The sequence below is a fragment of the Babylonia areolata genome, chromosome 24 (genome assembly GCF_041734735.1).
Source record: "Babylonia areolata isolate BAREFJ2019XMU chromosome 24, ASM4173473v1, whole genome shotgun sequence".
In the NCBI taxonomy this organism is placed as follows: domain Eukaryota; kingdom Metazoa; phylum Mollusca; class Gastropoda; order Neogastropoda; family Buccinidae; genus Babylonia; species Babylonia areolata.
Window position 1 is genome coordinate 17,931,527 of NC_134899.1, and position 22,500 is coordinate 17,954,026.

General features: G+C 44.2%; 2 protein-coding genes across 2 annotated transcripts in view; both read left to right on the plus strand.

Moving 5' to 3' along the window:
* Positions 1-7,314: 7,314 nt before the first annotated feature.
* On the plus strand, positions 7,315-14,712 carry LOC143299142 (uncharacterized). The gene is made up of 5 exons (XM_076612271.1): positions 7,315-7,497; positions 8,699-8,891; positions 9,618-9,757; positions 11,182-11,344; positions 13,522-14,712. The coding sequence occupies exons 1-5, from the start codon at positions 7,473-7,475 to the stop codon at positions 13,697-13,699; spliced, it is 699 nt and encodes a 232-aa protein (XP_076468386.1). The 5' UTR covers positions 7,315-7,472; the 3' UTR covers positions 13,700-14,712.
* A 5,136-nt stretch (positions 14,713-19,848) lies between these two features.
* LOC143298793 (uncharacterized) overlaps positions 19,849-22,500 on the plus strand; it is a 51,043-nt gene continuing 48,391 nt past the window's right edge. The window contains exon 1 of the mRNA XM_076611758.1: positions 19,849-19,943. The gene's annotated coding sequence lies outside the window, so the exon portion shown is untranslated. The remainder of the gene's footprint in view (positions 19,944-22,500) is intronic.

The following is a 22,500-nucleotide window of genomic DNA, read 5'->3' on the forward strand; positions in this document are numbered from 1 at the left end:
AAGGGTCAGAGATTCTCTGTCTCTGTGTATGTCTGTATCTGCCGGCGCGTGCTAGCGCATATCTGTGTGTGTGTGTGTGTGTGTGAGTGAGTGTGTGTGTCCTTGGTAAACTTTAACAAATTCATTTTCTCTGGATAAACTTTGTCAATACCAAATTTTAATTAATCATAGAAAAATATAAATCCTTTCCACTCAAATCAATTGTAGGTCGTAAGTCTTCCAGATAAATCTGGATTTCCGGATCGTGTACGTTTAATTTCGTTTATTCTCCAGTGGTGCATTTCGTTTCGCATCCGAGTTCACACAATACGTGATTTACCTCATAAAGTCGTTTCAGCTTCGTTGCTGGAATATGTGGTTGACAGATAGTCCGAGATTCTATTTCTTGTCCGCAGTTAAAAGAAAAAAAAGAAAAGAAAAAGAAAATCTGAACAGGCAGGACACAGAGATTTGCACTTCCCTCTTCATCGTTACCGTTATCAGTATTGTTCTTGTTGTGCAGCAGGAATCAAACGTGAGCCACGCAGACTTTGCCTCTTCTTCTTCTTCTCGTCCTGATCCTTCTTCTTCCTCCTCTTCCTTGTCCCCCTCCTCTTTTTCTTCTTCTTCCTCCTTCTTCACCTTGTCCTAATTCTTCTTCTTCTTCTCCTCCTTCTCCCAATTAAAAAGTATTTTTGACGTCAGAAGGGCACGACACGTTTACCTTGGGCATGCTTCCTGGCACTGAAGAAAACACCATCCTGACTTTTTTATGATCTCAGGTTGTTGGGTTTTGTGTGTGTGTTGCGTTTTGGCATTCAAACAATTACTATAACGAACCCATTAATGCACCTATGCCCTTCCACTTCCACCAGGCTGATGTATGAAGCGTCATTAGTAAAGCCTGAGAGGGAGGATGAGGGTGTAGGTAGGAAGTGGGAGAGAAGGACAGCGAGAGAGAGAGAGAGATGCGGCAGACAGAGAGAGGCAGAAACAGAGACAGCGATACAGACAGACAGACAGGTAATAGTGGAAAATGCGTAGAGAGAGAGAGAGAGAGAGAGAGAGAGAGAGGGGGGGGGCGAGAAGGGAGACAGAGACAAAGAGAGACGGACAGACAGACAAACATTGGCACAGAGACATAGACCGACACAGAGACCGACAGACACAGAGAGCCACAGACACCGACAGAGGCAGAGACAAGACAGAGCAGAGAGTAAAAGAGTGTGTAGTGGAAGGGGAAGGGATGAGGGTTGTCAGGCTGAGGGGTGAGGAGGAGGGCTGGTAATTAGGCAAGGTGAGACTGGCACGAACGAGGACAAGCGAAAGCAACACAATACTGCAGGCTGATTAGCTGGCAGTCAGAGAATCCCATGCATTGCTGATGTCCCTTTGGCCTTTGCTCCTCTGCTCCTGCTCTCCCTTTTGTGACACCACAGTTCTCCAATTTGGCCACACGCCATGGGTACAGCTGCACTTTTTCACTTCTTGTCTTGTGACGGGTTGTTTGTTACAGTGCTGGACTTCCAATCTGAGGGCTGGCTTAAACAAATCTGAATTCAGAAAACATTTTACACACGCGGACATACACAGGAAAAAAAAAAAGAAGGTTCTGGGTTCGAATTCCGGGTCCATACGGCGCTTGGGTGGGCGTTTTTCGAACCTCTATGACTCTGGAATGAATGAATGAATCAATGATATGGATATTCATTCAGCGCCTATCCTCGGTCAGAGACCAAGCTCTAAGCGCTTTGCAAACACGGGGTCATTGCTACACAAGGCTGCCTACCTGAAATGACCGAAGAGCATGTGATGAGACTGAGTGGTAACACTCCCTTTTGGAATTGTCATTACGTTTTTGTGATAACTTCACATCCAGGATGCGAACGCAGATTCAGATTGGTATCCTGCTTCCGTTGTGGTGTGTTGTGAAAGACGCGGTGTGCGTGAGTCGTCCTCCAAAATGTTCCGAACGTGACAATAACCATGCCGCTTTCTCACAGACTCTACTGGTCACAGCCATGAGAGAATGACTGAGTAGTTCTATTTTGTTGCTTTTCACGACGTGAAAGATGACATCTGTAATATATATGTCTGTCTAGATAGATAGTCAGATAGGTCGGTGGTGGAATCATAAATACATAGAGAGATAGACAGGTAGATTGAATTTATCTATAAGCCACTGGGTGATGATTTTGCCTTGCTGAGATTGAAAATGCCAATAAATTGAATGTAGGTGATGTCTCTCGATCATAGTACCGTCTGACGGGTCCCCACAGAAGGCAGCTGCAGTTAGTTTGGGCATTACAATGTCTTTTCTTCCGCCTTGAAGAGAATCACAGTTCTTGACTTCGAAACATCCACTCACTCGCTCCCTCCAACCTCCTTTTGAGATCCACGTCTTTTCTTCATTGTTTTTTCTCTTCTCCTGGTAAAAGGCTTAAGGCGTTATTTTTTCCCCTCAAATTTTGGCAAGTTTACTCTGGCTGAAGAATGCATTTCATACTCCTGTTGTTCTCCACTATTTAGTTGTCAGTTTATACACGTAACGTATTAAAAAAACAAAAAAACCCAACCAACCAAACAAACAAAAACAAACAAACAAACAACAACAAAAAACAAAACAAAACCTCACGTCATTCTCAATTTAAACTAGTCGCATTATAACCCATAACACTTCCACTTCTTTCTGTGTGCGTTTGTCTGTGTGCCTGTGCCTGTGTGTGTGTGTGTGTGTGTGTGAGAGTTTGGTGGGTTAGGATGTGGTGGTGGATGTGTGCGTGTTTGTGTGATTGATTGATTGAGTGTGTGTGTGTGAGTGTGTGTGTGTTTGGTGGGTTTGGATGTGGTGGTAGATGTGTGCGTGTTTGTGTGATTGTGTGATTGATTGATTGATTGTGTGTGTGTGTGTGTGTGTGTGTGTGAGAGAGAGAGAGAGAGAGACAGAGACAGACAGACAGAAAGACAGACAATGACGGAGACAGACAGACACACAGACAGACACACACACACTGAATGAGAGAGTGAGCGGAGGGTGTGGTAGTTACAGAAACATAAGGGAAAAAAAGAGAAAAAAAAGGCGGAGGAGCTTTGACAAACACCGTCGTTGCTGTTATCTGCGTTGGCGTCAACCTCGAATAGGAAATGACTCAGCTTGTGGACATCCACTATTTCTGGCTGTGTCCGCGACTGTAGGACTATGAAAGAACAACCGACACCAAAACCAAACCCACGTAAACAGAGCGAGGGATCTTCGTCCCCTTTCCGTGACAACATCCCGAACGTATGGCCAGCGAGAGCCGGGAATCGCCACACAACAAAGACCCCCTCTGTGCCAGCTACAGCCGGCCATCAAAGGCGTAATGGGGTCGGACGATGGGAACCGGAAGTAGATCTCGGCCCGTTAACATGAGAAACTTCCGGTTGGGGCGAGAGGCAGGCTTACACACACACACACACACACACATATGAGAGCTGCCTTTTTGCCTTGTAAGTCACTCACCGTGACTACTACAGGCTACTCACTACTACTCACTCAGGCTACAGCCAGCCACACGATCAGTCTTTCTCGTTGGTTGTTTCTGTTCTGGCAGTCGCGGCCAAGACGTTCAGCCTGATGTCATGTACTTACAAAGACTCCCACCTCCACACACACAGACACACACACACTCACACACCATTATTACCCATCCAACGTCTCCATCAGCCCCCCCGCCCCCCCCTCTCTCTCTCGCTTCCCCTCCCCTATCTTACCTGCCAACACCATTGGTTGACTTCAAGTATGAGCATACATAAATAACAAAGAAGTTATGCAACTCTCTGGGCGTGACAAGCTCAGGCATACCCTACATCTCGACACGTGCGCACACCAACAAAAAGGGCTGAAGGAATTCTGCGGACGTTGACAGCGTTTATTCCAAACTGGGACACTGCCCTTCTGTCGAGAGAACACGCCACGCACAGTCTTGACAACACACCGTTGTGTGTGTGTGTGTGTGTGTGTGTGTGTGTGTGTGTGTGTGTGCAGTTATTGCGCCTTTGTTGCTGTGTACGGTTTTTATTATTATTATTATTATTTTTTAGTGCAGCAAAAGGGAGGTACTTATCAGCCAAAGCAACAAATAACGTCGATAAACTCCAGTTTGCTAACAAGCGTTGCCCATTACTGCTTATTACCAAAGCTTTTGTTGTCTATTATCCTTTTGGTTGCTTCAAAGATCTTCTTGATTGTCACATATCCTGACAATAGATAAAATCCTTTATGATCATGGCCTTTTCCCTCTGTATTCACTGGTGTACAACGTGATGTGAGCAGATGACAGTATCAAATGTATGAAAGATATATATATATATATATATATATATATATATATGTGTGTGTGTGTGTGTGTGTGTGTGTGTGTGTGTGTGTGTGTGTGTTCCGATATCGAGTGTGTCCGCGTCTTCCTTTCATTAAAAACAACAACCACAAACCATATGATCATTCTTTTATGTCACAAACCTCGATAGGTTCATGTATTTGTGCCCGTGTCTTTATTTCATTAAGAAAAAAGAAAAAAAAGAAAAGACAATTCTTTCATGTCATAAACATAGATCACTACGTGCATGCATGATTATAGCAGATAATACATGCAGTCACATCGAGAGTGAGTGACGCAATATTAATTTTCGGGTAGTGGAAACCGCAACTGTTGTTTACATTAGTAGCAGTAGTGGTTGTAGTAGTAAATACGTTGTACGTACTAGTTGTTTCGATGTTGTGGGGTTGGCTCGTGGCGGCTGTCCAGATTTTGAGTTTATAGTATTATTTCAAAACTCAATGATGTGGTTATTATGAGACGCAACAACATTAACTTGATATCACCGCTGCTTCTGATGTTTTTAATGCTATATGCAACGGCGTAATAATATACCTGTCAGTTCAACCGCAACTTATATTTCCAATATCATTATTATGTAAAGAATGTGTTTAGGTGAGTGTGCGTGCGTGCGTGCGTGCGTGTGTGTGTGTGTGTGTGTGTGTGTGTGTGTGTATGTTCTATTCCTGAATGTTCGTGACAAGAATGGTCCGTCTGAATTTTGTGAAAGGGGCTAAACCCCCACAAGTAATGAAGGAATAACAGTACCAAGGTTACCTCCCCTATACTATCACGGCATCCTCTCTCCCATACACATAGACACGCATTCGCTTTAAAATACACGCACGCACGCGCACGCACGCACACACACACACACACACACACACACACACACACACACACACACACACACACACACACACACAAGCAATACCAAAACCAACAACAACAAAACAAAACTGCATCGCCGACAGGTTCAGGGTGACGGGCACAGCAGAAGTGAAAACTAATCAGCTACGGAACGTGGACGTTGGCACGTGCTGCAGTGAAAGAGATGTGGATACTATTTCCTTCCTGTGCATGCAGCCTATGTCGGTCCGGCATGTGGGTGTCGACCTGGTGGGGTCACTCTCTTTGCTCCATCACAATATGCGTGGGAAGATAAATCAACATGAGCAGATACATGATCAAAATGCGCATGTCTTTAATAAATTATTTTTTTAAGAAAGAAAGGGGCGGGGGAAGGGAGGAGGACAGGGGGCGGGGGGTGGGGGTGGGGATGGGGGGGGAGCGTGGGGGGGTGGGGGATAGGTAGGGGGGCACAAAAAATCCGTACCAAAATAAAGAAGATCATCATATGTTTGCAAACAATCACATATTCATAAACAATCAAACGTTGCGAACATAGCGATGCACGTGGAAAATGGAAATAGCTTGAAGAAGAAAATACGGATGTAGAAGAACATGTTACTCTGTGTGGAAGATGACAAAAATATATGTAAAAGATCAAAATACACATATTCATGAAAAAGCCAAGCAGGTGATGACGTAACACGTAAAAAAGTGGAAGACACGCATGTAGAGGAGCATATGCATCCGATAGAAGATGAAAATACGCACATAAAATATGAATGCTCAAAATAATATGTAAGTTGGATATACGCATATTCAATATGAAAATGCTCATGTAGATAAACTAAACATGTTGAAGGTAAAATACGCATTCTAGAACAGGAAAATACGTATGTGGCAAACGATAAAATACACATGTTGGAGAAAATAAAAACACGCATGTAGTACACATTAAAAGATGAAAACATATCTACTAACGTGGGAACGAAAACATGAGGAAGATAAAAAGAACCACGTAGAAGTTCAACACACACACACACAAACACACGCACTGTGCATGCTACAAATACGTTAGTCGGGGGGCCGGGGAAGGGGTAGGCATCGTTAAACACCTTTGTACTGCACATCAAATAACAACCCCACCCAAAAAAACAACAACAACAAAACAAAAACAAAAACAAAACAACAAAAAACCCCCACCTAAAACACACAAAGAGATTGTATACTTGCATGCAAACATCGCATGAAAACGATGTTCTTCAATTTGCTATGGCTAGCATAAATAATGTCAAATGTTGTTTAGAATGGCTATGACCGTATATGGGTAAACCAGTCATTCGGACATGTAGATACGCTGTGTACGAATATTTCAGATTGTCCAGAAAGTGCATTCATTCAACAGTGGGGAAACTGAAAATAGACAAGAGTGGTATTTTGTTTGTTTGTTTGTTTTTGTTTCTATTTTATCTGTATGTGTTTATTCCAGAACTGATGTCAGTGAAGAAATAGAACACTTGTATATACAATGCTAGTATATACAATCACCAAAGCAAGCACATATTCCAAAACGTTTTATGTGTCTGTCCGTTCGTCTGTCTATCTGTTTGTCAGTGTGCCTGTCTGTCTGTCTGCCACACACACACACGCGTGCACGCGCACGCACGGACATACACACGCCCGCGCAGACAGACAGACAGACAATGATAAAAGAAACAAGACAATATACTAATGAAATGACAGACAGAGACAACAAAGACGAACGCACACACACACACACACACACGTACACACACGTACACACACACACACACGCACACAAACACACACACACACCCATCTGTTCTGCAGCCGGATTGGCATCACCAAACATCGCAAAAGGAGAAGGGACAGTCACGTCTCACAAACAAGTGTTGGGAGACGAAAACGTGCCTCCAGACCTTCCTCAGCTATTTTGCTTCCCTGCTTCCCCTCAACACCTTCTGGAGGCTGCTACGCCATGTTGTTCATGTCGATGTGTGACGCATACCGACGCAACTGGCGATGGCGGCCATTGTCACGTGATCACGTGTTTCCGCCTCTATAAAAAAGCTGGATCGGATTTTGGAAGCGTATTTCACCGAACCGGGACCCGAGCCCTAAACAACTTGACCGTCAGGGCTTATTATTATTTTTTTTTTTGCTAATGGAAAGTATTTTTCTAAACTTTTCAGTGTCAGGCCCTGTGTTTTGTAAGTAGCAAGAAGCTACGTTTAGGAGAAAAATTTGCTGTTAACCAAGGAAAGGATGGATATTTTTTCGATCATATTTGGTAAGTGACGGTGGTGTAAACCGATGAGGATGTGTGTTTGAAAAAATACGTTTTAATCGTTGTGAAGTTTGAAGCGGTGTGTGTGTGTGTGTGTGTGTGTGTGTGTGTGTGTGTGTGTGTGTGTGTGTGTGTGTGTGTGAACAAGATAGTTGGGAAATGGGTGGCATCGGGATTGCGGTTGATGTTGTAGAATGTGATTCTTATCATAATGAAACAATAGATGCATTTTCCCCCGTTACCCATCCTTCTCTCTCTGTCTCTTTCTCTCTTTCATGGACAGGAAAAAATAGGGTGGGTGGGTCGGTGGGGATGGGGAGGGGTGGGGGTCCGGGGGTGTGTGTGTGTGGGGGGGGGGGGGGGGGGGGGGCATCGCGAGATATAGTGAATATTCTACAAAGTGGATGAGAAAACGAATAGAATTAATATAGCCATGTGTGATGCTCGTCCGTCTGTTTGTCTGTCTGAGTCTCTCACTCACTCTACCTCTGTCTTTCACTCTATCGCTCTCTGTTTCTGTCTATATGTCTGTCTCCCCCTCTCTCTATAGCTCTCTTCACGGAAATTATTTTTTCAAGCGCATATTAAGTCTACAATAGATTATGCATCAACACTATGGGACTCCGCAAGTGCGAATACCATGAAGCCATTACAGAATCTTATAAACAAGCGAATATTCTCCCACTAATCCGTAGATTAAAGTACAGTAAAGGAATCATGATGCAAAAGATTATGACAGGTAATGCACCACCAATATTAATAGACAAATTTTCTGTAAATTCATCAAGGAATCCCCCCAAAGTCCATATCCCAATTCCAAGAATTGACTTGTTCAAATCCAGTCTGTTTTGATTTATGCATATTTTTTTTCCTCTGTTATGTATCTCTACTAACACCATGCTTTCATTTTATTAAATATTGTGTAGTGTAGACCCTATTCAGGGCAGGGACTGGATGTAAAAAAGCACACCAGTGTTTATCTATTATCCTCGAAAAAAAAAAGTGTCTTTGTCCTGTCTCTCTCAACAACTTCATCATTCCACAACTTTCTTTCACCCCCACCTCTGTCTCACGTATTTCTTTGTCCTCGTACTGTTAACCCCCCACCCACCCACCCCGCCGCCCCTCCCCCTCCCAACCTTTCCTCCAATCAAAATAAACAATTAACAAGAACGAAAATCAACCAACCAAACTGCCCCAACAGCCGTATCTGCGGTACTGCTGTCACATGTCCGGGCCCAAGTCACGGGTACAGTGCCCACACCAAAAGAGGTGGAGGCTGACTGGGCGGGGATGGTGGACTGCTTCGCCATTCTGACCAATCAGACCTCACTTCCTGTCGAGTTAAACACCTCTCCCGCCGACGTCACCATCGACCTCTTGAAATCGATTTGCGGGTATGGGTCAGGATTTTTATTTTCTCTCTCCACTCTTTATTTCTTTTTGTTGTTGCAATCATCATCATCATCATCAACACTACGATTACAACATCACCATAATAATCATCACATCATCACCATTCATTCAAACTATATATATAATTATCTATATGTACCTATGCATGTATAGGTCTATCTATCTACCTATTTAATGAATTTATGACCACGTCATCACCATCACTGTTATCACGTTAATACCTTCTTATTCTATGCCCTCTCTTATTCCTGCTTCTCGCCCTCCTCCTTCCCCTTCTTCTTCTTCTCCCCCCCCCTCGCCTCCTCCTCAATGCCTTGCCCTTCCTGCTGCTTCTCTTTTTCAGCCACCCCACCCTTCTCCCTTTTTGTTTTCCTCAATAACCTTCTTAGCTTTACGTTCTCTCTTTTTTAAATTTTTTTTTAATCTTTCATTCATCAGCAAGTGTTTAGTGTGCATGGCCCATCAAAACAGAAAGTAGTGAGATGTCATCACCCTTTTCTCACATAGGCTTTCCCACCCACACTGTCCTCTTCTCATCACTTGACAACGGGCCTAAGGTCCGAAACGTCGTGTCCCACTGTACAAAGAGGATTCAGCCACCACCAAAAAGGTTGTTATAAACTTTAGTTTTTTGTCTTTGAAGAATCCTGCAGTCATTTTTGTCTTCTTCCCTTTCATTCATGTAATGTTAGTTGTTTCTGACGCAGGACCAAGGAGCAGTTCCTGTCCTGTGTGGACCACAGTCTGAGAACTGCAGACGAGAACTCTGTGGTCCACCTCTTCAGGCCTCTCTTCAACATCACCGTCGTTACGGAGGCTTACAACGACCTGTGCCAGAACCTCACCGGTACTGAAGACTCTGTGTGTGTGTGTGTGTGTGTGTGTGGCGTGCGTGCGTGCATGCGCGCGCGCGCGCGCGTGTGTGTGTTGTGAGGTGGTTGCAACAGGGGTGGATGGGTGGGGGAACAAGTGTGTGTGTCCGTGCGTGTGTGTGCGCGCGTATGTGTGCGCGCGCGTGTGTGCGTGTGACTTGACCTGACTTCATTGATTATCATGAAAGCCAAAAAGGATTAATTAATAAACGCAACGAAAAAATGAAAGCAACAAAAAGTGGTCACCTTAGACGCATTTTAGTACAATCTCTTTGTTTCTTTGCTTGTTTATTTATTTGCGACTTTTCATAGCCATTTTCTTGTTGTTGTTGCTAACTGCGTTCGTCAATCGCGCGGGCTGTGTGTCACATGCTTCATTCTGGAAACGTGCGGAGCCGTGGTCTGGTGGTAATGCGCTCGACTAAGAAGCGAGTGTACACAGGTTCGAGTCCAATAATTATACATACCGGGATTCCCCCCCCCCCCCCCCTATTCCACTAGGTCTTGAGTTGTGGCCTGGGTGTTTGCCATCTGAGTGAGATGATAAACCGAGGCTCCCTGCATGTGCAGCATGCGTTTAGCGCACGTGAAAGAACCCACGGTAACCAAACGGTTGTCCCTCGAAATAACACGATACAACGAATCGCAACGCAAAGCAACAACACTCCACAACTACAACACAACAGAACCCAAAACAACGCAACACAACCACAACACCAACACACCACACCACACCACAACACCACACCACCACACCACACCACAACACTATAATAATTTTCATAAGAGGCAAATCATTTCTCTAATCTGCAGATGGAAAATGAATTGTTTTAAGACAAAATATGTCAGTAATGTTTCTTGCATCTGTGGTGCTCACATAACAGCCGATCATATACCAGCTTGTGATATGTTAAAGTCTCACATCCCTGAACTGAAATCATCTTCAGTGTTGACGATCTTCAGCAGTCCATTGCTAATGTATGACTTTTTCAACTCCTTGGTTCGCCGTTATATTTGTTAGTTTTTCATTAGAAATATGTTATATCGTTATGCTGCTTTTTTTTTTTTTTTTTTAAACAAAACTTAAATCAATCATTTTCTATATGTAACACACACACACACATACACACACACACACGCGCGGCGCACGCACACACACTTACGCTAACTCGCCTGCGTACACAGTAATCCCCCCCCCCCCTCCATCCACTCGATGTTTTTCCTACCCTCGTCTAATATCACTTACAGTGAAAAGACGTTAAACTAAAGAACGAACCACATCACAACTACACCACCACAACACCACCACACCACACAACACAATACCACCACAACATAAACACAACACCACCATCACACCACCACAACACAACACACAGGTGAATACCTTACCTTTCAGTGACCCAGAGCCAAGAGGACCTATCCTGCCTGATCAACTCCACGGCCTTACAGCCCTGCTACACAGAGTACTACAACTACCTCCTCTACCTGTCCATCGTCAAACGGTTCGGGTCCCCCCAGCGGCAGCTTCCTGAGGACGTGGTCAACACACTCATCTGCACGTGAGTTCATATCACTGATAGTGAAAAGACGCCAAACTGAAGAGCGAATGAACTGACATATATATTTTTTGCATCACAACATTACATCATGGCGTGCTTGCGTCATAAAAGCTGCGTGTATATTTTGCATTACAACATTTACGTCATGACGTGCTTGCGTCATAAAGCTGCGTAAGTGTGACCCTGGTAACATGTAAATAACTTATCCCATGAGGAATAAACGAGACTGTTCAGAAAATTTAGAAAACGTGATAGATTGGTGTGTTTGTTTTTCTTCTTCTTCTTCTTCTTCTTCTTCTTCTCTCTCTCTCTCTCTCTCTCTCTCTCTCTCTCTCTCTCTCTCTCTCTCTCTCTCTCTCTCTCTCTCTCTCTCCACTTCACAGACAAGACGCTCTCCTGATTAAGCCCTATCGGCGAACATTTGAGAGTAGACAAAAACAGGAGGACAAGTCTTTTCTCTGGGGTTTTTACTTAGCATTTTTTGTTGCTCTCTTTCGAGAATCTACCACTGTGGAATTATTTTCATGGAGTGGTGCCAGCAATTCCAGGATTTACCTTGTGTATTCTGTCTGTCTGTCTGTCTCTGTCTGTCTGTCTCTCTCTCTCTCTCTCTCTGTCTCCCTCTGTCTCTCTCTCTTAAACAAAGTCCTGTCCTGATATATACGTTTCAAATATGTGTCAAATGTCTTGACAGCTAGACATTTGCAACTGACGAGATCATTTTCAACAAAACGAAACGAAATCCTTTACTCCATTGCTGTTATTTCGACACCCCTCTCCCCCTCGCCCCTCCCCTCCCCCCCCCCCAGCTCCCCCACTTAAATGAAAACAAAACAAAACAAAGCAACAGAACATAGTACAGCTGGCCTATATGGCAAAGAAAAAAAAACCCAGACATGCTCGAAAAGCCCACCTTGTAGATATCCGAGTGAGTGTGGGATCTGCAGTCCACTAGCAAAGAAAAAGAAGAAGAAGAAAAAGGGGAAGAGGAGGAGGAAGAAGAAAGACAGAAAGAAGGAAGGAAAGACAGACAGGCAGAGAGAAGAAAAAGTAGAAGGAAGAGGTGGCGGAAGAGGAGGAGAAGGGGTATAGGAAGAAGTAGAAGAAGAAGGAGAGTAGCTCGTGCGGACTGAGAATGCTGGATGTACGGGTATCCAGAAGGAAAGTAGTGACTGATTACAGTGGAGAGGACAGGATCCATCGGATAGCGGGCTTATGAAAAATGTTCTACTTTCTTTATGGCCCATTTTGTATACAACGCCTTTGCGAATATCGCGCGCTGGGCGTTTCGCACTGGGGGTGAACCTGTGATCACACATAACATTACTGCTCCTTGGCGAAGGAAGGGTTTAAGGCGTGTGAAATGCCCCTTATATGCCAAGACCCCATCTCTGACCAACTCGACTTGAAGCGTATCAGCCATTAATTCTTTTGACTTCACCTGTCGCTTTATATTTCTTGCGGAGGCTTTGCAGATGTGTAAGCCGCACCGTATTTCTCTCGATATCCCTTTTCTGTTTAAATGCAGTTTGATTTTTTTTTTTAGAAGGCTGACAGTTTAATTGGCACACGATGTATATGCTTGATTAACCGATGTGTTAGTTGATTTTTGTTATGGTTGGATGAATGGTTGGTAGATATATCAAATGATACAATGATTGATTGTCCGGTTGATTACAACTCTTTTCTAATAAGCTGCGGAAATGATATTTCAGAAGTGTTCGTAAAGACAAAATAGAACATATCATTTTATTGTATAATTTAAGGCCTGTAAATTCAGAGGAAACATGTCGTTGGCGTAATTCTGACATTCATAACAGGTATTTCAATGGTCTGAATGTTTTATTTTTTTTATTTTTTTTATTAGCAATGCATTCTCCTGTATATTAATTTTTTGTTATTTCTGAAAAATACAATCATAGGCTTGACAAGGCAGATACAAATGTTTAAGCAGATACGAAATTACCAAGGATGTTTGGGGCAACCAGTTTGTAACAAATGTTTTACGTGTTATATTTATGTGTTTTTTTACGTATTTTGTGATATGTGCTTTTCTATTTCAGTTTTGATTTAATGTACTGCTTGAAGTTATTGAAGAATGGTAGTGGATTATTAATCTTTGAATTAGCAGTGAAAAGTTCTTTCTTCGTCTGTCTGTCTCGACAAAAAACGAAAAGGTTGGCCGAGGAACGCCGAGACTGCGAAGTGGCAGCACTTAACGTTTGCAGCACCAAGATCGGTGACATCATGCGGTCTTTTTACCAGAAAACTCTTCCGTCGGCCTGCATCCAAGAGAACGCGCCTGGAACAGAGGACACAACAACAACTGCAACCACGACAGCAACTACAACATAGATACGAATTATGTTGATACACTTATGAACTGTTTCAGATGATACTCGTGCAAATACATATATCACGACTTCTTTCGATGTATAGAGAAGCCGCTATAGCAAACCATTTGTATCGGGGAATGGATGAAATTTTGAGAAAGAGAAGAAAAAGCAAGCCGTAAAGGAATGTGAAGAAAACGTTAATCGTCTCCACTTCAAATTCAGTTTATTGTTTGCATTCTGTTTGTCTGGTGTCTTTTGTAACTGCGCAGAATTTAATCATTCAACACAATTGGCATGTATCGAAACTTCTGATTTTTTATCATATATTTATTATCATTTTTTTTTAAATCACAGCTTCGCCGATCATATGATGACATCAGCATATCACGTGCTTCACGCTTTGTACGTCTAAGTGCTGATGTTTCACCGACGCATGTCTTTAACGGCCATGTAGTTCGCTCAGGTCAGCATCAGACGTGATGTAGAAGGTTATGGGTTCAATTCTAGGGTGCCAGGTGTTAAACCAGCTTTATCACTGCCTGACTCGAAATACAACCATTTTGTTGGTGTCAGTGCAGTGTTGGAAAAGTGCCGGTTCCTTTCTTGTTTCACTTGTGAAATAACATGGAGAAGTTTTGCACATTGTTGTCACCCCGCAGTGTCAGTGTTCTGTTAGAGAAGTGTCGCTTTTCATTCTCTCACCCGCTGGTATCAGTGTCGTGTTAGATTCTTTCTTCTTCTCTCTCTCTGAAGTGTCAGTGCACTGTCACACAATCACCTCTTTTTCTTATCGTTCGCTGGTGTCAGCGTACTGTTAGAGAAGCGTATCTTCCTCTTGTCAGTGTAGTGTTAGACAAATGCCTCTCCTTCCTCTTACTCCGTGATGTCAGTGCAGTATCAGCCCAACGCTTATGTAACTTCTCATTCTGTCTCATCTGCTGGTGTCGATGTAGTATTAGACAGGTGACTTTCTCTCCTATCATTCCGTGGTGTCAGTGCACTGTAAGACAAGTGTCTCTCCTATCATTCTGTGGTGTCTCTCCTATCATTCCGTGGTGTCAGTGCACTGTAAGACAAGTGTCTCTCCTATCATTCCGTGGTGTCAGTGCTCTGTGAGACAAGTGTCTCTCCTATCATTCCGTGGTGTCAGTGCACTGTGAGACAAGTGTCTCTCCTATCATTCCGTGGTGTCAGTGCACTGTAAGACAAGTGTCTCTCCTATCATTCCGTGGTGTCAGTGCACTGTAAGACAAGTGTCTCTCCTATCATTTTGTGGTGTCAGTGCACTGTAAGACAAGTGTCTCTCCTATCATTCCGTGGTGTCAGTGCACTGTAAGACAAGTGTCTCTCCTATCATTCCGTGGTGTCAGTGCTCTGTGAGACAAGTGTCTCTCCTATCATTCCGTGGTGTCAGTGCACTGTAAGACAAGTGTCTCTCCTATCATTCCGTGGTGTCAGTGCACTGGAAGACAAGTGTCTCTCCTATCATTCCGTGGTGTCAGTGCTCTGTGAGACAAGTGTCTCTCCTATCATTCCGTGGTGTCAGTGCACTGTGAGACAAGTGTCTCTCCTATCATTCCGTGGTGTCAGTGCACTGTAAGACAAGTGTCTCTCCTATCATTCCGTGGTGTCAGTGCACTGTAAGACAAGTGTCTCTCCTATCATTTTGTGGTGTCAGTGCACTGTAAGACAAGTGTCTCTCCTATCATTCCGTGGTGTCAGTGCTCTGTGAGACAAGTGTCTCTCCTATCATTCCGTGGTGTCAGTGCACTGTAAGACAAGTGTCTCTCCTATCATTCCGTGGTGTCAGTGCACTGTAAGACAAGTGTCTCTCCTATCATTCCGTGGTGTCAGTGCACTGTAAGACAAGTGTCTCTCCTATCATTCCGTGGTGTCAGTGCACTGTAAGACAAGTGTCTCTCCTATCATTCTGTGGTGTCAGTGCACTGTGAGACAAGTGTCTCTCCTATCATTCTGTGGTGTCAGTGCACTGTGAGACAAGTGTCTCTCCTATCATTCTGTGGTGTCAGTGCACTGTAAGACAAGTGTCTCTCCTATCATTTCGTGGTGTCGGTGCACTGTAAGACAAGTGTCTCTCCTATCATTCCGTGGTGTCAGTGCACTGTAAGACAAGTGTCTCTCCTATCATTTCGTGGTGTCGGTGCACTGTAAGACAAGTGTCTCTCTTATCTCTCATTGCGTGGTGTTAGTATAGTGCCAGACAAGTGTCTATCCCACTTCTCATCCGTTTGATAAGTTCCCCCCCCCTCCATCTCCCATCCCATGTTCCTCTGTTATCTTGAGAAGGTTCTTCACATTTCCTGAAGAAGCAGCTCACTAACCTTCATACTGATATAACCCCCTGCAAACCCCAGTGTATCCACCACACATCTCAGTGATGAGCTACGAACACTGTGCAGGTGAACGTTGGCCACTTTACTTTTACATTTGTCATTCTGTTCATGGGCGTGTAGGTGCACGTGCTTTTCACTTAAAAGATCATATGGCAAGCAAAAAAAATAGATGATGTATACATGGTATCCGGGAAAAGTGTGTAATAACCAGTGTACAAAGTATGTGTGTGTTGATTTCATTCATTTTCTTTGTCGCCATAATGTCATGAATTTTCATTTCCTTGGGGGGAGGAGGGAGGATGGAAGGGGGAGGGGGGTATTATTCACCGGAATTCTATCTCGCCCCTCCTTTCGTTCTCTTTCGATCTGTATATATACCATATCAGATGTCTCTCTTCATGGAAGCCGATTCAATGGACCACATATGTTGTGTTTGAACGGTATCACTCTTCACCCCCTCCTTTTACATTCATTTACATTTAAATATATAAATACTCTCTGCAAAGTTACGGTATGTCAAAACGATGGAAACATTGTCAGCCTGCACGTGTTTACTCCCATTAATCTTGACATGTTTGTGCCATGCACGCTTGGTTTTCATATGGCAGTGCCACTGGTATAAAGTTACTCACCGGAGAAACAGAAAGCTTACTGCGTTTCTGAGTCTCTTTGTGCATACGTGTGTCGTTGATGTTGGGACAGTATCTTTTAGGCTTCTTCCATTTGGTGTTTGGAAAATGAACTGACGAGGGCGTGTGTTTGCTGTCATCTTTTTGTTTGATTTTTGTTTGGGGCTTTTCTGCGAGTCTTGCATCATTCAAAAAACCCCGTTGGCTTGTGGTATATGGTATCGGGTTATGCTACCTTGGGACACGTTTTTAAGAATGTAAATGTATATACAATATGTGTTTTGGAGATAATGATAACTGGCCTTCTTTTATAATGAGTATACTGTTAGTAGAACATTAATGAAGTTTATATAACTTACTCAACTAAGTAGTACAACACTCACGCACACACTCACGCAACACACACACACACACACACACACACACACACACACACACACACACACACACACACACACACACACACACATAAATAATGTTTTATCTGTTTCATTTCTTTACTTGTCTATTCATTATATATTCATGCATTCATTTATCTGTTTCCCTCGCTATGTCATTTTCTTGTGTCTGAGGTCGACCTGTTTCATTTTACTTATGCAGTATCTTTATTCCGTTTTTCATCTGTATTTGATTTTTGGTCTTTGCCAGTCTTTGGAAGCTTGTCCTTTGAACACCAATAGTAAACGTTCGTGAGTGTGTATGCAACATATTGGTCTTACCAAATAAATGACAATAACGATTCTGTATCTATTTTCGTTTGTGTGTGTGTGTGTGTGTGTGTGTGTGTGTGTGTGTGTGTGTGTGTGTGTGTAATGACATGTTTTGTGTGTGAATAGAATGGTGAAATGACATGTTTTGTGTGTGAATAGAATGGTGAAATGACATGTTTTGTGTGTGAATAGAATGGCTAATTCTTAATTGTGTGATATATATATATATATATATATGTACATATATATGTGTGTATATATAATATATCTATATCTATCTATCTATATATCTATATATCTATATATATATATGTATGTATGTATGTGTGTGTGTGTAAGTGTGGCTGTACTGTTGTAAATTAGATTAGCTCACACACACATACGCACATACGCACGCACGCATACAGACACACAAATTCGTTAAGCGCCCTGCCAGTCCTCAGATGGTTCATATACTTATTCTTCATAAACAAGCACACACACACACACACACACACACACACACACACACACACACACAGGTCACAGTCTCAGAATTAGCAGTCCCCAAGCACCTATCAACGCCTGGTCGCCATCATGCAGCCCGTTAAAGGATACTCTGCACTGCTGAACTGTCACTGCAGCGAGGTTTGGTTGTATACTGCTCGTTTGGGTTCAACAAATGCTTATATATATATAAATAAAAAATAAAAAAAAGAAAAAAAGAAAAAAAAGAAGAAGAAAAAACAGTGAAAAATACGGTCATACACGTTAAATGTTACATGTACATGTCTATCTGAGTGTGTGTTTGTGTGTTACTGAAACCTAATTGAATGACTCAAGAAACGAATGATGAGCGTCCAGTGGCAGCCGTTAGTCGGCTCTGCCCAGGTAGGCAGCCTGTTGTGCATATGGCTCCACGTTTGTAAAGCGCTTAGAGCTTGGTCTCCTTGATTGGTGGTCTGGATGCTAGTTATCCGGATCACACGATAAGCTGAGGTCCCATGTGCAGCATACTAGCGCAAGTAAAACGAACGACCTATTGACATGCTGTTCAGTGCTTTACAACAAGCCTCTTACACACACGGATATACTCTATATCTGTGTACCTGTCTACCTGCCTGCCTGTCTGAAACAGACATAGAACGACACAGACAGATAAAGAAACAGACAGCACAGTCCGTTTATCCAGACATGTATGCTGCCTTCAGTTCATTTACAACCGGCCAGTTTTTAGGAAGAAGGTGACAGAATGGTTAAGACGTTCATCTGCCAATACAGTGCCCTTGGGGGACTGGGTTCGATTCCCGCTCTCGCCCTTTCTCCCATGTTTGACTCACTCACTCACTCATTCCCTCGACCGCTGGGGTTGTTGGGGGGACATGAGGAAGATGTCATAGCTCGCCACGCCATTTTCTTGGCAGCTGTCGTGAGGAGATCTGGCATCGTCATTTTGGTCCATTCCTTGACTTTGTGGGACCAGCTCTTTCTCTGCCGCCCCCGTCTGCGCCCTCCCTCTACAGTCCCTTGCAGGATGGTTTTGGAGAGGGTGTTATGTCGTATGACGTGACCAAACCATGCCATCTTCCGTCGTTTGACAGTCGCCGGCAGTGGTTCTTGGGGCCCAACAAGGTTGCTGACCATGTTTGACTAAAAACTCAAACTGGGCGTTTAATAATCATTCGGGTGAGACGATAACTTAGCACACAGAAAACGATCCCACGGCAACAAAAGAGTTGTCTTCCGGCAAAAATCTTTTTAAGAAATCCACTCTGATAGGAACATAAATGTTTCCTCATGCACACAAAGCCTGACTAAGCGCGTTGGCTTATAACTGCTGGTCAGGCCTAGCAGGTGTGGTGTGGCGTATGTATGGATTTGTCCGAACGCAGTGATTCCTCCTTGAGAAACAGAAAATGAAACCGGCCAACTCCGAAGCAAGTCTGTGAGGTGACGTCCACCCACCAATTTTTTTTTTTTTTTTTTTAACTTGCCAGCCCTTTCTCTCAGCATGTGGCATTGAAAACATTTCGTGTTGACGATGTGTTAATGAGGAGTAATATGGTCCCGGGGTCTTTAGAAGACTAGCCTGACCCGGAGAGTTAATTTGAAGGTTCCATGTTTATCAACGCGCGCAAGTAGTGTAACTTCAGTTGTTAAATCCGGTTGAACTGGGTGATTAGATGGGGAAGGAGAAGAAAGCGGCGGGGGTGGTGTAACAGTGGTTCACATTGAGAGAGAGAGAGAGAGAGAGAGAGAGAGAGTCACGCCCAAGTGGATTAATTTCTCATGACGTCATCACCCCCTCCTGCCCTCAAAGTTCTCGGCGTGAGAGAGAAAGGGTAGGGGGAACGGTAGGGGGACGGGGGAGAGATTGACGGTGCTGAAATGGTGGAGAGGATAGATGAGATGTGTGTTGGGGGGTGGGGAGAGAGAGAGGGTGGGTGGGTGAGGGGTCTGTGGGACCCATAAAAGAAACGTTTCGTGCTAGTGTGGTTTTATTTGACAGCAAGCCGTCCCATTACACACTGTAGTCTCTTTGAAGACAGATTGGCTGAAGTTCATTTCAAGCGTATATTCTGGAATCGCGTGTGAGTATTAATGAATGGAGTTATGGAGTGACAAGAGATTGTAACAAGACATTCACTGCTTTTTGTGTAGAAAAAGGGAGGGGAGAGCTGTGATCAAGAAATGAGAGAAAAAATAATCAGAATTATTCATTTGCGGACTATCAAAGCTTTCTCTTAAGTGCGATCGTCAACTGCTACTAATCCATCCACAACCACTGTTGGGTAGTTCCTAGTTCTACCACTCCAGTTCAAACAGCTTCCAACAACGGGGGAAGGGCTAACACCTTGTTGACCTGGCTCTTTCTAATCACCAAAGCAAGCAGAGTGTTTGGCGCGTAGTGTCCTCTTGTAAAAACAAAAGTAAACGCCCACTCCAACCAAGTGATCGATGCTGTTGCCAGTCTGGCCCGTGTGTGTGGGGGGGTGTACTATCCAAGATTGTCCCCCAACTAGTAACGTGCCCACGGGACAATTCTACCGCTGGAAATGTCCCACGGGGACTTTCTCACCGTTGATAATGTCCCCTGCGGACATTTTCAGCAGCCAAAATGTCCCCTTCTTGCGTCTTAGCCTCACTTTGAAATGTCTCCCCCAAGCCTGAAAATGGCTAAGACGCAAGAAGGCGGATATTCTGGCTGTTGAAAATGTCCGGAGGGGACATTATCAACGGTGAGAAAGTCCCCAGGGGACATTTCGAGCGGTAGAATTGTTATCCGGGGACGTTTCTGGGGTGGGGGACAATCTGGGATACTGCAGGGGTATACATTATCCACTCCACACGGGAATCAAGGGGGGGATGAGAAAAGCAAAGAGACGAGCGGGTTGTAGTTGTTTACTTGTTTCTCGTGTGGTTAAGGACGACGCGACGCGAGGGCCGGGGACCCCCCCCCGCCCCCCCCGCCCCCACCTCTCTCTCTGGCTTCCGCTTGCATGTCTGGACAGGAGCGATGTGACTAACTAAGCTAGCTACTGGGGGCTGGTGAAAGAGAGAGGTTGTCCTTGAACCAGACCTACCATAGACATGGAGAGGTGAAGGAAGGATGCGCATCTTAGCGATAGACTGAACCCGGGTATCTGTTGCAAGTGTGTTAACCATAACAACAACAACAACAATGATGATAATGCTAGTTATGATAATAGTGATAAATATAATGATAACAATCATTATCGTCATTGATGCTTATATAGCGCATGTTTTTGGTCATTACCAAACTCTGCTCTGAGCGGTTCACAAACACGGACCATTCGTACAACAGGCTGCCTAGCCGGGTAGAGCCAACTGACTGTTGCTTTTGGATGTTCATCATTCGTTTCTTATGTCTTTCAGTTAGGCTTCAGTCAAGCGCTCGCACGCGCGCGCGCGCACGCGCACATACACACACACACCCACCCACACACACACACACGCAGACATGTATATTAGAGTGGATTTTGTTTTCTGAATTTTGCCAGGGACTTGGTGTTTGATTCATCGCCATCATCTTTCCCTTCTCTAATCTGCTGTGCTCTGCTCAGTTCTTTCAGTCTGCTTTACCAACAACATGTCAGATAAACAAAGCTTGGAAATAACCCGACTTGGATCTGCTACGTGGACAGTTTACAACATTGTAGACATACATTCCTGGCCCGTAGACAAAACCACTCACCCTCACCCCCACCCCCCACCCCCGAACCCGCTTTTTTCTTGGACGACTTGAATTCATTTCACAGTGTGTTCCGGACTGATTTGCTTTTGGCAAACGGAACTTGAGTAACACAAAGGAATGTCTGTTTATGCTTACGGCTTATGCCTTTGAGTTAAGCGGCCGGCACATGATTCCGCTCGGCCATTTACGTTGTAGTTTCGCTATGTTTTTCTCGTCAGTGTGGTGCTGTTTGAATGTTTGAGGCTTCAAAATCTCTCTTTTTCTCTGTCTTTCTGTCTCTGTCTTTGACGCTCCCCGCCTCGCCCACTCTCTCTGTTTTTTTTTTTCTGTGCGTATCTCTTTGGCTCTGTGTCTTCCCCCTCCCCTCTCTGTCAGTCTGTCTGTCTCTCTCTTCTCTCTCTCCCTCCTTGTCTGTCTGTCTGTCTGTCTCTCCTGTTTCTACATGGACACAAATAATGTCTATGGTCTTTGCCTCTGCCTCTGTCTTTCTCTGTCTCCCCTGTCTCAGAGTCTCTGTTGTCTCCCCTGTCTCAGAGTATCTGTCATTCTCTGTCTCCCCTGTCTCAGAGTCCCTGTTGTCTCCCCTGTCTCAGAATCTCTGTCTTTCTCTGTCTCCCCTGTCTCAGAGTCCCTATTGTCTCCCCTGTCTCAGAGTCCCTGTTGTCTCCCCTGTCTCAGACTCTCTGTTGTCTCCCCTGTCTCAGAGTCCCTGTTGTCTCCCCTGTCTCAGAGTCTCTGTCATTCTCTGTCTCCCCTGTCTCAGAGTCTCTGTTGTCTCCCCTGTCTCAGAGTCTCTGTTGTCTACCTGTCTCAGAGTCTCTGTTGTCTACCTGTCTCAGAGTCTCTGTTGTCTCCCCTGTCTCAGAGTCTCTGTTGTCTACCTGTCTCAGAGTCTCTGTTGTCTCCCCTGTCTCAGAGTCTCTGTCATTCTC

Coding starts and splice junctions, on each gene's coding strand:
- LOC143299142 (XM_076612271.1), top strand. CDS start 7,473: ATGGATATTTTTTCGATCATATTTG. Junction 7,498..8,698: donor TATTTTTTCGATCATATTTG/GTAAGTGACGGT, acceptor CTGCCCCAACAG/CCGTATCTGCGGTACTGCTG. Junction 8,892..9,617: donor CTCTTGAAATCGATTTGCGG/GTATGGGTCAGG, acceptor TTTCTGACGCAG/GACCAAGGAGCAGTTCCTGT.